This window comes from Myotis yumanensis, unplaced genomic scaffold (genome assembly GCF_028538775.1).
Source record: "Myotis yumanensis isolate MYYU_CA2020_CCGP unplaced genomic scaffold, mMyoYum1.0.hap1 SCAF_24, whole genome shotgun sequence".
Taxonomy (NCBI): Eukaryota; Metazoa; Chordata; class Mammalia; order Chiroptera; family Vespertilionidae; genus Myotis; species Myotis yumanensis.
In genome coordinates, this window is record NW_027223775.1 from 10,692,037 (window position 1) to 10,707,036 (window position 15,000).

General features: G+C 48.2%; 1 protein-coding gene across 1 annotated transcript in view; it reads left to right on the forward strand.

The window, feature by feature from the left end:
- Window positions 1-15,000, forward strand: part of ARSL (arylsulfatase L) — a 27,634-nt gene that overhangs the window by 479 nt on the left and 12,155 nt on the right. The window contains 6 exon segments of the mRNA XM_070402703.1: window positions 8,262-8,308; window positions 9,452-9,610; window positions 10,927-11,048; window positions 13,145-13,267; window positions 14,589-14,641; window positions 14,643-15,000. The exon segment at window positions 14,643-15,000 is cut by the window's right edge and continues 13 nt beyond it. Of these exon segments, the coding sequence (XP_070258804.1) occupies window positions 8,286-8,308; window positions 9,452-9,610; window positions 10,927-11,048; window positions 13,145-13,267; window positions 14,589-14,641; window positions 14,643-15,000 (838 nt within the window). The 5' untranslated portion in view covers window positions 8,262-8,285.

Below are 15,000 nucleotides of genomic sequence, written 5' to 3' on the forward strand. Positions count from 1 at the left end.
AGCTCTCCGACTGAGCCAAGCCGAGTGCTGGAATTATAGTCGTATCTTTTTTATTGATTATATGATAAGATATATATTTTTATTGATTTCAGAGAGGAAGGGAGACGGAGACACAGTTATATATATATTGTTAATATATAAATATATTTTATTGATTGTAAATATGTTACTATATTATGAAATATATTTTTTGTTGATTATATTATAAAATATATTTTTAAATGTATTTTTTATTGATTTATATGAAACGGGAAATCCAGCCCTAGCCGGTTCGGAGCGAGCATCGTCCTGAGGCCTTAAGGGTCCCCCTTTAAAAGAATAAACAAATTAAATAAAGAATCCCAGGCAATGAGTTCATTTATTTTATTATTATTATTGATTTCAGAGAGGAAGGGAGAGGGAGATAGAAAGATCTATGATGAGAGAGAATCACGGACCGACCGCCTCCCGCACGCCCCCTACTGGGGGATCGAGCCTGCAACCTGGGCCTTGAGGGACTCGAACCCGGGACCCTCGAGTCCGCAGGCCGGCGCTCTATCCACTGAGCCACACCGGCTGGGGCTGGGATTCCTTATTGAATTGGGATTCTGTCTTTAATTCGTTTTATTTATTCTTTCAAGCTCTCCAACTGAGCCAAGCCGAGTGCTGGAATTATAATCGTATCTTTTTTGTTGATTATATTATAAAATATATATATATATATATTTTCTTTTTTTTTTATTGATATCAGAGAGGAATAGAAACATCCGTGATGAGAGAGAATCACGGACCGGCTGCCTCCCGCACGCCCCCTACTGGGGAATCGAGCCCACAACCCGGGCCTTGAGGGACTCGAACCCGGGACCCTCGAGTCCGCAGGCCGACGCTCTATCCACTGAGCCACACTGGCTGGGGCTGGGATTCTTCATTTATTGGAATTCTCTTTTTTTAATTTATTTTATTTATTCTTTTAAGCTATCCACTGAGCCAAACCAATTTGCTGGCTGGGAATTCTGTTTATTGATTTTATGGATTTAAATGGATATTTTCATTGATCTCAGAGAAAGGAGAGAGAGGGATAGAATCATCGCTGTCTCCCGCACGCCCCCTACTGGCGGGAGGGGGGGATAGAGCCCACCACCTGGGCCTTGAGGGACTCGAACCCAGGACCCTGGAGTCCGCAGGCCGATGCGCTATCCACTGAGCCACACTGGCTGGGGCTGGGATTCTTCATTTATTGGAATTCTCTTTTTTTAATTTATTTTATTTATTCTTTTAAGCTATCCACTGAGGCCAAGCCAATTGCTGGGAATTCTGTTTATTGATTTTATTGATTTAAATGGATATTTTCATTGATTTCAGAGAAAGGAGAGAGAGGGATAGAATCATCGCTGCCTCCTGCACGCCCCCTACTGGCGGGGGCGGGGGGAGGTCGAGCCCACCACCTGGGCCTTGAGGGACTCGAACCCGGGACCCTGGAGTCCGCAGGCGGGCGCTCTATCCACTGAGCCACACTGGCTGGGGATGAATTCTCTTTTTAATTTATTTTATTTATTCTTTTAAGCTATCCACTGAGCCACACTGGCTGGGGCTGGGATTCTTTATTTATTCTTTATTTATTGGAATTCTTTTTTTAATTCATTTTATTTATTCTTTTAAGCTATCCACTGAGCCACACTGGCTGGGGCTGGGATTCTTTATTTATTCTTTATTTATTGGAATTCTTTTTTTAATTCATTTTATTTATTCTTTTAAGCTATCCACTGAGGCCAAGCCAATTGCTGGGAATTCTGTTTATTGATTTTATTGATTTAAATGGGTATATGCACGCCCCCTGCTTGCGGGGGGGGGGGGTGTCGAGCCCGCAACCTGGGCCTTGCAGGACTCGAACCCGGGACCCTGGGGTCCGCAGGCGGGCGCTCTACCCACTGAGCCACCCCCCCCCCCCCGGGGGCTGGGTTCCCTGCGAGTCTGGAGGGTGAGTCAGCTGCCGCTGCACATGCGCGGTGAGGCCCGCAGGCACCCGGACCTCCAGCTCCTGCAAGAAGGGAGGCAGCTCACGTGTTCGGGTAACTCGCTTGCTTTTTTGGGGGGGTCTGGGGTCGGGGGGGGCGGGGGGGCTGGCAGGGGACCCCAGGCCTGTGCGGCCAGCACCCCGCGATGGCTGGGTGCCGGGCGTGCGCCCTGGAAATGGTGCTTTTTATTTTTTTTTAAAAAAATAAATGATTTATTCTTCTACCGGAAATCCGTTTATTCTTGCCATATTCATGGGATATTATCCTTATATTTTAAATCGTGTCTCTTGGATCGTTGGTGTTTATTGCACGTGGCGTTCTTATACTTAAAACTGCTTTTCTTGACATATTGATGTTGATTGCCTGGGACATGATTATATTTAAATCGTTTTTCCTGAGATGTTATCATGTTTGTTTGCAGGTACTATTATTATTATATTTAAGATAGTTTTTCTTGAATAACTTGTGTTGATTGCCTGTAGCATTATTATATTTAAAATCGTTTTTTCTTGAGATATTATCATGTTTATTGCATGGAACATTATTATATCTAAGATCATTTTCCTTGAATCATTGCTGTTGATTGCAGGTAACATTACTCTATTTAAAATCGATTTTCTTGAAATATTAATGCTTATTGCATGGAACATTATTATATTTAAATCGTTTTTCCTGAGATATTATCATGTTTATTTGCATGTATTATTATTATATTTAAGGTAGTTTTTCTTGAATAACTTGTGTTGATTGCATGTAGCATTATTCTATTTAAATAGTTTTTCTTGACGTATTCATATGAATGTTTATTGCATGTAGCATGACTATTTAAAATCGTTTTCCTTGAGATATTATAACATTTATTGCCTGGAACATTATTATATCTAAGATCTTTCTTCCATGAATAATTGCTGTTGATTGCAGGTAACACTACTCTATTTAAAATCGATTCTTGACATATTAATGTTTATTGCATGGAACATTATTATATTTAAACCGTTTTTCTTGAAGTATTCATATTAATGTTTATTGCATGTAGCATTCCTATATTTAAAATCGTTTTTCTTGAGATACTATCATGCTTACTGCATGTAACATTATATCTAAGATCGTTTTCCTTGAATAATTGCTGTTGATTGCAAGTAACATTATTTAAAATCGATTCTTGACATATTAATGTTTATTGCATGGAACATTATTATATTTAAATCGTTTTTCCTGAGATATTATCATGTTTATTTGCATGTATTATTATTATATTTAAGGTAGTTTTTCTTGAATAACTTGTGTTGATTGCATGTAGCATTATTCTATTTAAATAGTTTTTCTTGACGTATTCATATGAATGTTTATTGCATGTAGCATGACTATTTAAAATCGTTTTCCTTGAGATATTATCATGTTTATTGCCTGGAACATTATTATATCTAAGATCGGTTTTCCTTGAATAATTGCTGTTGATTGCAAGTAACATTCCTCTATTTAAAATCGATTTTCTTGACATATTAATGTTTATTGCCTGGAACATTATTATATTTAAAATCATTTTTCTTGAGATATTATCACGTTTATTGCACGTAACATCATTATCTCGCGACCCCGGGCCTGTGCCCTCCGACCAGAATCGAACCCGGGACCCTTCCGCCCGCCGGCCTGCGCTCTACCCACTGAGCCACACTGGCCGGGGCTGACCAAACCCGTTCTGACCCTGAACGCGGGTGACCCCTGAGCCCCGGCCAAGGTCAGGGCCAGGCCCCCGCCGTTCAGTGCAGAATCCCCCCGGGGGGGGGGGGCCAACCGCGGCTCGCGAGCCGCATGCGGCTCTCCGGCCCCTGGCGTGTGGCTCTTCCTAAGCCTCGGGGGTCCCCTCATTCAGTGAGTCACCAGGGACCTGCCCAGATAGTTGAAGTTTAAAAAAATTCGGCTCCAAAGAGATTCCAATATTTGTCCTATTGATCATTGGCTCCATTGGCTCCTGGGTTGACAATGGTATTGATTGAAGCAACTTCCCCATCAGATACGTCCTGTCGATCCTTATGGATAAGATAGTCTGTCTGTTTCTGGAATTTTCCGCCTGCCCAGTCCTGGGGGGGCCCCCCCTCTTGGGCTGGGCTCCCCACTCCGGCCCCCCAATTCCCAAATTATCATTTCTTGTCTCTTCTCCCTCATCTGCGTGCGGCCCCCCCCCTCTCCAGAGCTCGAACCCTGAACCGCGTGGGACGTGGGACACGCACAGGACGCGTTGCCAAGGGATGGAGATGGTTTCGAAACGTTTTATTCAGCCCCGGCCGGTGTGGCTCAGTGGGTAGAGCGTCGGCCTGTGGACTGCAGGGTCCTGGGTTCGAATCCCGGTCAAGGGCACAGGCCCCGGGTGGCGGGCTCGATCCCCAGCGGGGGGCGTGCAGGAGGCGGCCGGTCCATGGTTCTCTCTCCTCGTGGATGTTTCTATCTCTCCATTCTTCCCTGAAATCGATACAAATATATTAAAAAATATAAAAATTTAAAAAAAAAAAATGAAATGTGAGGAAACTGTCCAATTTATGGGTGTCCTAAGCTTAAACCGTTCTTGCCGTCCGATGCGTCTCCGGCATCGATGGGAGGGGCGGCCAGATCCTGGATTTGATTTTTTTTAAAACGTCTGGTTCCTCTTCTTGTTCGGTCGTTAAAATTTATTGCGTTTAAACTTTGAGTTGATTTGTTCTTTTTTGCTTTTTTTAAATTTTATTTTTTAATGTATTTTCATTCATTTCAGAGAGGAAGGCAGAGGGAGAGAGAAAAAAAAAACATCCACGAGGAGAGAGAATCACGGATCGGCCGCCTCCCGCACGCCCCCGACTGGGGGGTCGAACCCGCAACCCGGGCCTGTGCCCTTGACCGGGATTCGAACCCAGGACCCTTCAGTCTGCAGGCTGATGCTCTATCCACTGAGCCACACCAGCCAGGGCTATTGATTTATTGACTTCAGATCAGTGGTTCTCAACCTTGGCTGCAGCTTAGAACCACCTGGGAATCTTTTTTAAAAATCCTGATTTCTGCCCTAACCGATTTGGCTCAACGGATAGAGCGTCAGCCTGTGGACTCAAGGGTCCCGGATTCGAATCCCGGTCAAGGGCATGTACCTCGGTTGCGGGCACATCCCCAGACAGGGACGTGCAGGAGGCAGCTGATCAATGTTTCTCTCTCATCGATGTTTCTAACTCTCCATCCCTCTCCCTTCCTCTCTGTAAAAAAAATCAATAAAATATATATATTTTTTTTAAAATCCTGATTTCTGGGCCTCGTCCTCCGGAAATTCTGTGTCTCGGTTCCTCATGTTGCAGCCCCGCCCAACCCCCATCACAAAGACACAAAATTTCCGGAGGACGCGGCCCAGAAATCAAGGAATTTTTTTTAAAAAAAGATTCCCAGGTGATTCTAAGGTGCAGCCAAGGTTGAGAACCACTGTTTGCAATGCCCAGGGGGGTTCGCCCGGCCGTTGGCCACCGTGGGCGATAGCAAACAGCCTCGGAATGTTCCAGAAAGGCCTTGTTTGCTTCCTAGCGTCTCTCTCGGCCTCTGGGCTGTTCGTCCACCGGATCTCGAACGATGCCCTCCAGCCGGTCGGCGGTCGGCAAACTCATTCGCCAACGGAGCCAAATATCAACAGGACGGCGAATGAAATCTCTTTTTTGAGCCAAATTATTTAAACTTAAACTATAGAGGCAGGTCCGTTGTGATTCACTGAATGAGGCTAACCCCTCAGGCTGAGGAAGAGCCACACTCCGGGGGCCAAAGAGCCGCACGTGGCTCCCGAGCCGCAGTTGGCCGACCGCGGCTGGGGCCTTGGGTCTGGGGACGGAATTCACACTCAAGGTTCAGGTTTGTGGCCTGAACGCCTTCTCACCTCCCCCACCGCCTCCACCCCCGGGGCCTGCATCCCGTTCTCTGCTGATTTTTCCTTCTCTTTTCTTTTCTTTGAAATATACCAGATTTTTCCGCGTATGAGACGCCCCCGTGTATGAGACGCTGCTGTCCCTCTGTTCCAACCCAAAATTAAGAAATCAATATTTAAAACTGATTTTAAAATAAATCAATAAGATAAAACATAAATCAATAGAGAAAAAAATTAAAAATAAGTGAATAAAAGAAAGAATAAATCCATCCAGAAAAAAAAATGGAAAGAAATGCATGAAGAAATGATAAGAAATGCAGATACTTATATGCATGATGTATATAATGAAAACGAGAAGAAATCATGACTTTAAAATTTTTGCTGGCTTTCCTCTTTTTTCTTAAGGTTGTCAACGTTTTTAAAAATATATATATTCTAGAGGCCGGGTGCATGAATTCGTGCCTGGGGGTGGGGTCCAGCCAGCCAGCTCCCCCCACATCTCCCGGTCGAACGCCCGGTCCAACTCCCAGTCGAGGAGGCAATTTGCAAATTAGGCTTTTATTCTATAGGATATCTTTAAATATATATTTATGGATTTCAGAGAGGAAGGGAGAGGGAGAGAGAGAGAGAGAAACATCCACGATGAGAGAGAATCACGGATCGGCCGCCTCCCGCACGCCCCCTACTGAGGATCGAGCCCGCAACCCGGGCCTGTGCCCTTGACCGGGAATCGAACCCGGGACCCTGCAGTCCACAGGCTGACGCTCTATCCACTGAGCCACACCAGCCGGGCCAGGAAGTAATTTTGACTCAGGGTGGTGCAGAAATTTTATACGATTTCACTTTTTTTCTCATCTTAAAAGGTGGAGGAAATACGGGGAGAACTAGAATGGAAATAAAACTATTTTGTAACCTTCCGTGCCTAGGGATGAATAGATGATTAAGTGATGCAATTCATACATAATATACTGATACGTTTTATTTTTTTTAAAAAAATATGTTGCTATTGATTTTTAGAGAAGAGAGGAAGAGAGAGAGAGAGAGAGAGAGAAACATCCATGAGGAGAGAGAATTATGCATCGTTTGCCTGCATGCCCCCGACTGGGGGTCGAACCCACAACCCGGGCATGTGTCCTGAGCGGGAATCGAACCCAGGACCCTCCAGTCTGCAGGCTGACGCTCTATCCACTGAGCCACACCAGCCAGGGCTATAGATTTATTGACTTTAGAGCAGTGGTTCTCAACCTTGGCTGCACCTTAGAACCACCTGGGAATCTTTTTTAAAAATCCTGATTTCTGACCTAACCGGTTTGGCTCAACGGATAGAGCGTCGGCCTGCGGACTCAAGGGTCCCGGATTCGAATCCCGGTCAAGGGCATGTACCTGGGTTGCGGGCACATCCCCAGTGGGGGGCGTGCAGGAGGCAGCCGATCGACGTTTCTCTCTCATCGATGTTTCTAACTCTCTATCCCTCTCTCTTCCTCTCTGTAAAAAAATCAATAAAATATATATATATTTTTAAAAATCCTGATTTCTGGGCCTCGTCCTCCGGAAATTCTGTGTCTCGGTTCCTCATGTTGCAGCCCCGCCCAACCCCCATCACAAAGACACAGAATTTCCAGAGGACGCGGCCCAGAAATCAAGGAATTTTTTTTAAAAAAAGATTCCCAGGTGATTCTAAGGTGCAGCCAAGGTTGAGAACCACTGTTTGCAATGCCCAGGGGGGTTCGCCCGGCCGTTGGCCACCGTCGTCGATAGCAAACAGCCTCGGAATGTTCCAGAAAGGCCTTGTTTGCTTTCTAGCGTCTCTCTCGGCCTCTGGGCGGTTCGTCCACCGGATCTCAGACGATGCCCTGTAGCCAGTCGGCGGTCGGCAAACTAATTAGTCAACGGAGCCAAATGTCAACAGGACGGAGAATGAAATCTCTTTGGAGAGCCAGATTATTTAAACTTAAACTATAGAGGCAGGTCCATTATGCCCTGACCGGTGTGGCTCAGTGGATAGAGCGTCGGCCTGCGGACTGAAGGGTCCCGGGTTCGAATCCGGTCAAGGGCGTGGACCTGGGTTGCGGGCACATCCCCAGTAGGGGGCGTGCAGGAGGCAGCTGATCGATGTTTCTCTCTCATCGATGTTTCTAACTCTCTATCCCTCTCCCTTCCTCTCTGTGAAAAATCAATGAAATATATTAAAAAATAAAAAATAATATTACATGCAATAAACCTCCATATTTCAAGATTAAAAGGATTTGACGTATATAGTGTTTTCCTTCATAGATACATATATATTTTTATTGACTCCAGGGAGGAAGAAAGAGGGAGAGAGAGAGAGAAACGTCAATGATGAGAGAGAAACAGCGACCGGCTGCCTGTGTCATGACTGGTCTCTTTCCTCCTCACAGGAGACGAGAAGCGAGAAAGAGAACATGTTACATCCGGAACGTTCCAGGTAGGAAGGGACGCGGTGCAACCACGAGTCTCCCATTTCGGCCTCCGCACGTCTCCGTGTCCCCGTTACCAAATGCGCCAGGAACAACGGGGTCCATTGCTTGTGGCTCAGTGGCTGAGCGTCGACCGAGGAACCAGGAGGTCCCGGGTTCGATTCCCGGTCAAGGGCACATGCCTGGGTTTCGAGCTCGATCCCCAGTAGGGGGCGTGCAGGAGGCAGCCGGTCCGTGATTCTCTCTCATCATGGATGTTTCTATCTCTCTCTCTTCGTCTCCCTTCCTCTCTGAAATCAATCCTATATAATAAAAGCCTAATATGCTAAATATCCAGTCAACGGGTCGGCCGCTCAACCAATCAAAGTGTAATATGCTAATGATATGCTAAGGCTGCTCAACCGCTCGCTATGACGTGCACTGACCACCAGGGGGCAGACAGTAGACCAGTTGACCAGTCGCTATGACGTGCACTGACCACCAGGGGGCAGACGCTCCGACCACTGGGTGAGCTTGCTGCTGGGGTCTGGCCGATGGGGACTGAGTGAGACAGGCCGGACATGCCCTGGAGCCCTCCCTCCCGCGGTCCCTCCCCGGCCGGCCAACCTCCCGCGTCCCTCCCCGGCCCCGATCGTGCGCCGGTGGGGTCCCTCGGCCTGGCCTGCACCCTCTCACCATCTGGGACACCTCGGGGGATGTCGGGGAGCCGGTTTCGGCCCGATCCCGCAGGCCAGGCCAAGGGACCCCACTGGTGCACAAATTCGTGCACCGGGCCTCTTGTAAAAATATATTTTAAAAAGAGTCTTACTTTGCTGTAGTTGGTTTGGCTCAGTGGATAGAGCATCAGCCTGTGGACTGAAGGGTCCCAGGTTCGATTCCTGGTCAAGGGCACAGGCCTGGGTTGTGGGCTCCATCCCCAGTAGGGGGCGTGCAGGAGGCAGCCGACGATGCATGATTCTCTCTCATCATGGATGTTTCTCTCTCCCTCCCTCTCCTTTTCTCTCTGAAATCAATGAGGAAAGAAAGAAAGAGAGAAAGAGAGAGAGAGAGAAAGAGGGAGCGAGAGAAAGAAAAGAAAAGAAAAGAAAAGAAAAGAAAAGAAAAGAAAAGAAAAGAAAAGAAGAAAGAGACGCTAAGCATGCCTTTGTCAGCTTGCTTTGCAGGGCCTGGCTCGCCGTAACGATCGGCATCCTGGGTTCGAGGCCGACCGACGCTAGGGATGTTCCCGCCTCCCGTCCCAACATCCTTCTGCTGATGGCGGATGACCTTGGCATCGGGGACGTCGGCTGCTATGGCAACGCCACCATCAGGCAAGAAGGAGATCATCGGCCCCCTGGGTGCTGCCCCAATGGGGGGGATCCCTGACCCCTGACCCCTGGGGGGGTGCATTTCTCCCTGGAAATGGCCAATGGGGATGTGAAGAGAATTCCGCACACACTCTTAAGCACCCCGCATCCCGCTATCTGCCTGGGCTCGCGACATCCGCAGCTCAAATGCATCCCATGCGGGGGTACTTCTTTCTTTCTTTCTTTCTTTCTTTCTTTCTTTCTTTCTTTCTTTCTTTCTTTCTCTTTCTTTCTTTCTTTCTTTCTTTCTTTCTTTCTTTCTTTCTGTTCTTTTTTATTTCTTCCCCTTTTTTTCATTCTTTCTTTTTTGTCTTTTTTTATTTTTCCTTCTCTTATCTTTTTTCTTTCTTTGCTGTTTTTCTTTCTTTCCGTTCTTTATTTTTTTGTTGTTTTTCTCTTTTTCTTTCTTTCTTTTCTTTCTGTCTTTCTCTATTTTTCTCTTTTTCTTTCTTCTCTTCTTTCTTTCTATCTTTCTCTTTCTTTTTCTTTTATTTTTTCTCTCATTTTCTTTGTGTATTTCTCCTTTTTTAAAAAAATATATATATTATTGATTTATTTTTACAGAGAGGAAGGGAGAGGGATCGAGAGTTAGAAACATCGATCAGCTGCCTCCTGCACACTCCCTACTGCGGATGTGCCCGCAACCAAGCTACATGCCCTTGACCGGAATCGAACCCGGGACCCTTGAGTCCACAGGCCAACGCTCTATCCACTGAGCCAAACCAGTTAGAGCTGTCTTTCTCCTCTTTCTTTCTTTCTTTATTTCTTTCTTTCTTCCTTTCTCTCTCTCTCTCTCTCTCTTTATTTCTTCCCTCCCTTCTTTCTTTCTTTCTTATTTATTTTCTTAAGATTAGCATGTATTGCCCGGCTGGCGTGGCTCCATGGTTGAGCGTCGACCCATGAACCAGGAGGTCACGGTTCGTTTTTAAAATGAAAATATATTTTAAAACCATAAGATTCGCATGTTTTTATTAATTTTAGAGAGCAAGGAAAGGAGAGGGAGAGAGAGAGATAGAAACATCAAAGGTGAGAGAGAACCATGGATCGGATGCCTCCTGCACGCCCCCTACTGGGGATGGAACCCCCAACCTGGGCCTGTATCTTTGACAGGGGATTAAACCATGGCCTCCTGGTTCATAGGTCGATGCTCAACCACTGAGCACACTGGCCGGGCCACCTTCATGTATTCAGTGACGACCCTCAGATATTGATGGGGAAGCCACTGTTTTCATTGTTTAAGGAAGGAAATGATTCTCGTCTCCCCCCCCCCCCCCCCCCAGGACTCCAAATATCGACCGTCTCGCCCAGGATGGCGTGCGGCTCACCCAGCACCTCGCCGCGGCTTCCGTCTGCACCCCAAGTCGGGCTGCCTTCCTCACAGGGAGGTACCCCCTGCGATCGGGTGAGTCCTTCCTTGTGTCTGACCACCGAGGCATACACCACCAAGGTTATGTTTTTGTTGATTTTTAGAGAGGGAGGGGCTAGATAGTCGACCAGTCGACCAGTCACTATGACGTGCACTGACCACCAGGGGGCTAGACAGTCAACCGGTTGACCAGTGATTATGACGTGCACTGACCACCAGGGGGCAGAGAATCAACATTTAGACCAGTTGCTATGACATACACTGACCACCAGGGGGCTAGACAGTCGACCAGTCGACCAGCCGCTATGACGTGCACTGACCACCAGGGGGCAGACAGTCGACCAGTCGCTATGACATGCACTGACCACCAGGGGCAGAGCATTGACATTTTGACCAGTTGCTATGACATACACTGACCACCAGGGGGCAGACAGTCGACCAGTCGACCAGTCGCTATGACGTGCACTGACCACCAGGGGGCAGGCAGACGACCAGTCAACCAGTCGCTATGACGTGCACTGACCACCAGGGGGCAGACATTTGACCGGTCGACCAGTCGCTATGACGTGCACTGACCACCAGGGGGCAGACAGTTGACCGGTCGACCAGTCGCTATGACGTGCACTGACCACCAGGGGACAGACAGTCGACCAGTCGCTATGACGTGCCTTGACCACCAGCGGCAGAGAATCAACATTTTGACCAGTTGCTATGACATACACTGACCACCAGAGGGCAGTTGACCGGTCAACCAGTCGCTATGACATGCACTGACCACCAGGGGGCAGGCAGACGACCAGTCAACCAGTCGCTATGACGTGCACTGACCACCAGGGGGCAGATAGTCGACCGGTCGACCAGTCGCTATGACGTGCACTGACCACCGGGGGGCAGACAGTCGACCAGTAGCTATGATGTGCATTGAGCACCAGGGGCAGAGAATCAACATTTTGACCAGTTGCTATGACATACACTGACCACTAGAGGGCAGTTGACCGGTCAACCAGTCGCTATGACGTGCACTGACCACCAGGGGGCAAGACAGTCGACCGGTTGACCAGTGATTATGACATGCACTGACCACCAGGGGCAGAGAATCAACATTTCGACCAGTTGCTATGACATACACTGACCACCAGGGGGCAGACAGTCGACCAGTCGCTATGACGTGCACTGACCACCGGGGGCAGACAGTCGACCAATCGACCAGTCGCTATGACGTGCACTGACCACCAGGGGGCAGAGAATCGACATTTCAACCAATCTCTATGATATACACTGACCACCAGGGGGCAGACAGTCGACTGGTTGACCAGTTGCTATGACATACACTGACCACCAGGGGGCAGACACTCCGACCGGTAGGTGAGCTTGCTGCTGGGGACCAGCCGATCGGGACTGAGTGTGACGGGCCAGACACACCCTGGAGCCCTCATGTGGTCCTTCCCTGGCTGGACAACCTCCCATGTCCCTCTCTGGCCCCAATCATGCACCAGTGGGGGTCCCTCTCCCTGGCCTGCGCCCTCTCGCAATCCGGACTAAGGGATCCCCCCCCCCCCACGATTGCATGAATTTCGTGCACCGGGCCTCTAGTATTGTCATAACTATGTATAGTGCCAGGTGGGCAGTGGAAATATCGGGGGTTCACTTTATAAATTATATACACGTCTAACCACCATGCTGTACATCTGAAACTCATCAATATATATAAAAGGCTAATTGACCGACCGTATGGACGACCGACCATCCGACCAACCGGCCAGGTGGTACATATGACACGCACTAGCGATTTAAAAATAAATGTTGATACATATAAAGCTCTCGCCGTCACCAATCGCATGCACGTTTTAATTTTATAATACTTTCTATATATATAAAAGCCTCAGCGATTGTTATGAGCGGTCGCTATGACATGCACTGACCACCAGGGGGCAGACGTTCAATGCAGGAATCTTTCTTCTAGCTAATTCCCTTTCTATGTGCATGAATCCATGCACCGGGCCACCCGTATATAATACTGACCGTGAATTGTTATTGGGAAATGCTAATTTTTTTAAGAGAAAAAATTGCGACGATAAGAATAAAGATCAGTGCGTGACGGTACCGTTTGTTTGAAAAACGATCCCCCAAAGGCATGGTGTCCAGCGACGGCTCCCGCGTTCTCCAGTGGACAGCAGTCCCGGGCGGCCTTCCCGCCAATGAGACGACGTTTGCGAAGATACTGAAGGACCGGGGCTATGCCACGGGACTGATAGGTGTGTCTGTTTCCGAGCTTTCAGAACATCGTTTCTCTTTGTATTTCTTTAACGTGTTTTTATTGATTTGAGAGAGTAGATGGGAGAGGGAAGGAGAGAGAGAGGAAGAGAGAGAGAGAGAGAGAGAACTTCCGTTGGCAAAACATGGCCTTTGAGGCCCTGACACTGGCCGCTGGGAGGCATACCCACCTCCTCTCCATCCCAGAGGGTGGCCCGTCATCTGGTCGATCATTGCGACAACCTTGTTCTTTATCTCTTCGCACGCGGACTGCGTTCTGATGAGGAGCCACAGCATCCCCTACTGGGGATCGATCCCACCCCCCAGGCATGTGCCCTGACGGGGAATCGAACCCTGACCTCCGGGTTCGTAGGTCGACGCTCAACCGCTGAGCCACACTGGCCGGGCAAGGACGATAATTTCTTGAAATGAGACCAAGTTATCGTGATCAATATCTATATTTATATCTATCTGTCTATATCTATCTACATATCTATATCTACATCCCCAGTGGCTCGATCCCCAGAAGGGGACATGCAGGAGGCAGCCAATCTGTGATTCTCATCATTGATGTCTCTCTCTCTCTCACTCTCTCTCTCTATCTTTCTCTCCCTCTCCCTTTCTTTCTGAAAGCAATAAAAAAATGTATAAAAAATAAATATTTGGGGGATCCTCTTGGTTCATACGTCAATGCTCAACCACTGAGCAACACTGGCCAAGAAAAGACAATATTTTCTTGAAATGAGACCAAGTTATCGTGATCAGTATGTGATAGTAATAAGTAATAATTGTTTATATTTTAAATATTTTTATTGATTTCAGAGAGGAAGGGAGAGGGAAAGAGAGAAACATCCATGATGAGAGAGAATCGTGGATCGGCCGCCTCCTGCACGCCCCCTACTGGGGATGGAGCCCACAACCCGGGCATGTGCCCTGGACCGGGAAGCGAACTGTGACCTCCTGGTTCCTAGGTTGACACTAACCACTGAGAAACACTGGTCGGGCCAGGACAATAATTTCTTGAAATGAGACCAAGTTATTATAATCACTACGTGATAGTAATAATTTTTTACGATTTATTTTTTTAAATATTTTTATTGATTTCAGAGAGGAAGGGAGAGGGAGAGAGAGAAACATCAATGATGAGAGAGAATCACGAATTGGCTGCCTCCTGCACGCCCCCCACTGGGGATCGAGCCCGCCACCCGGGCCTGTGCCCTTGACTGGGAATCGAACCCGTGACCTCCTGGTTCTTAGGTCAACGCTCAACCACTGAGCCACGCCGGCCGGGCATAGAAACCTCCAATTTTTGCTTTTATTTAGGAAAATGGCACCTGGGTCTCAACTGTGAGTCCTCGACCGACCACTGCCACCACCCCCCTCCGCCACGGCTTCGACCATTTCTACGGGATGCCCCTGTCCATGATGGGCGACTGCGCCCTCTGGGACCTCTCGGAGAAGCGCGCCGGCCTGGCCCGCACGCTCCAGGTGGGCGTGCAGATGGCGGCCTGCGCGGCCCTCACGCTCGCCACCGCGAGACGCGCCCGCCTCCTCTCGGTCTCCTGGGCGCCCGTCATCTGCTCGATCATTGCAGCCACCTTGTTGTTTATCTCTTCGCACGTCCTGGGCCTGTTCATCGTCCACGCGGACTGCTTCCTGATGAGGAACCGCGGCATCACCGAGCAGCCCATGAACTTCTCGGGGACGACGGCGCTCATACTCACGGAGGTCTCGT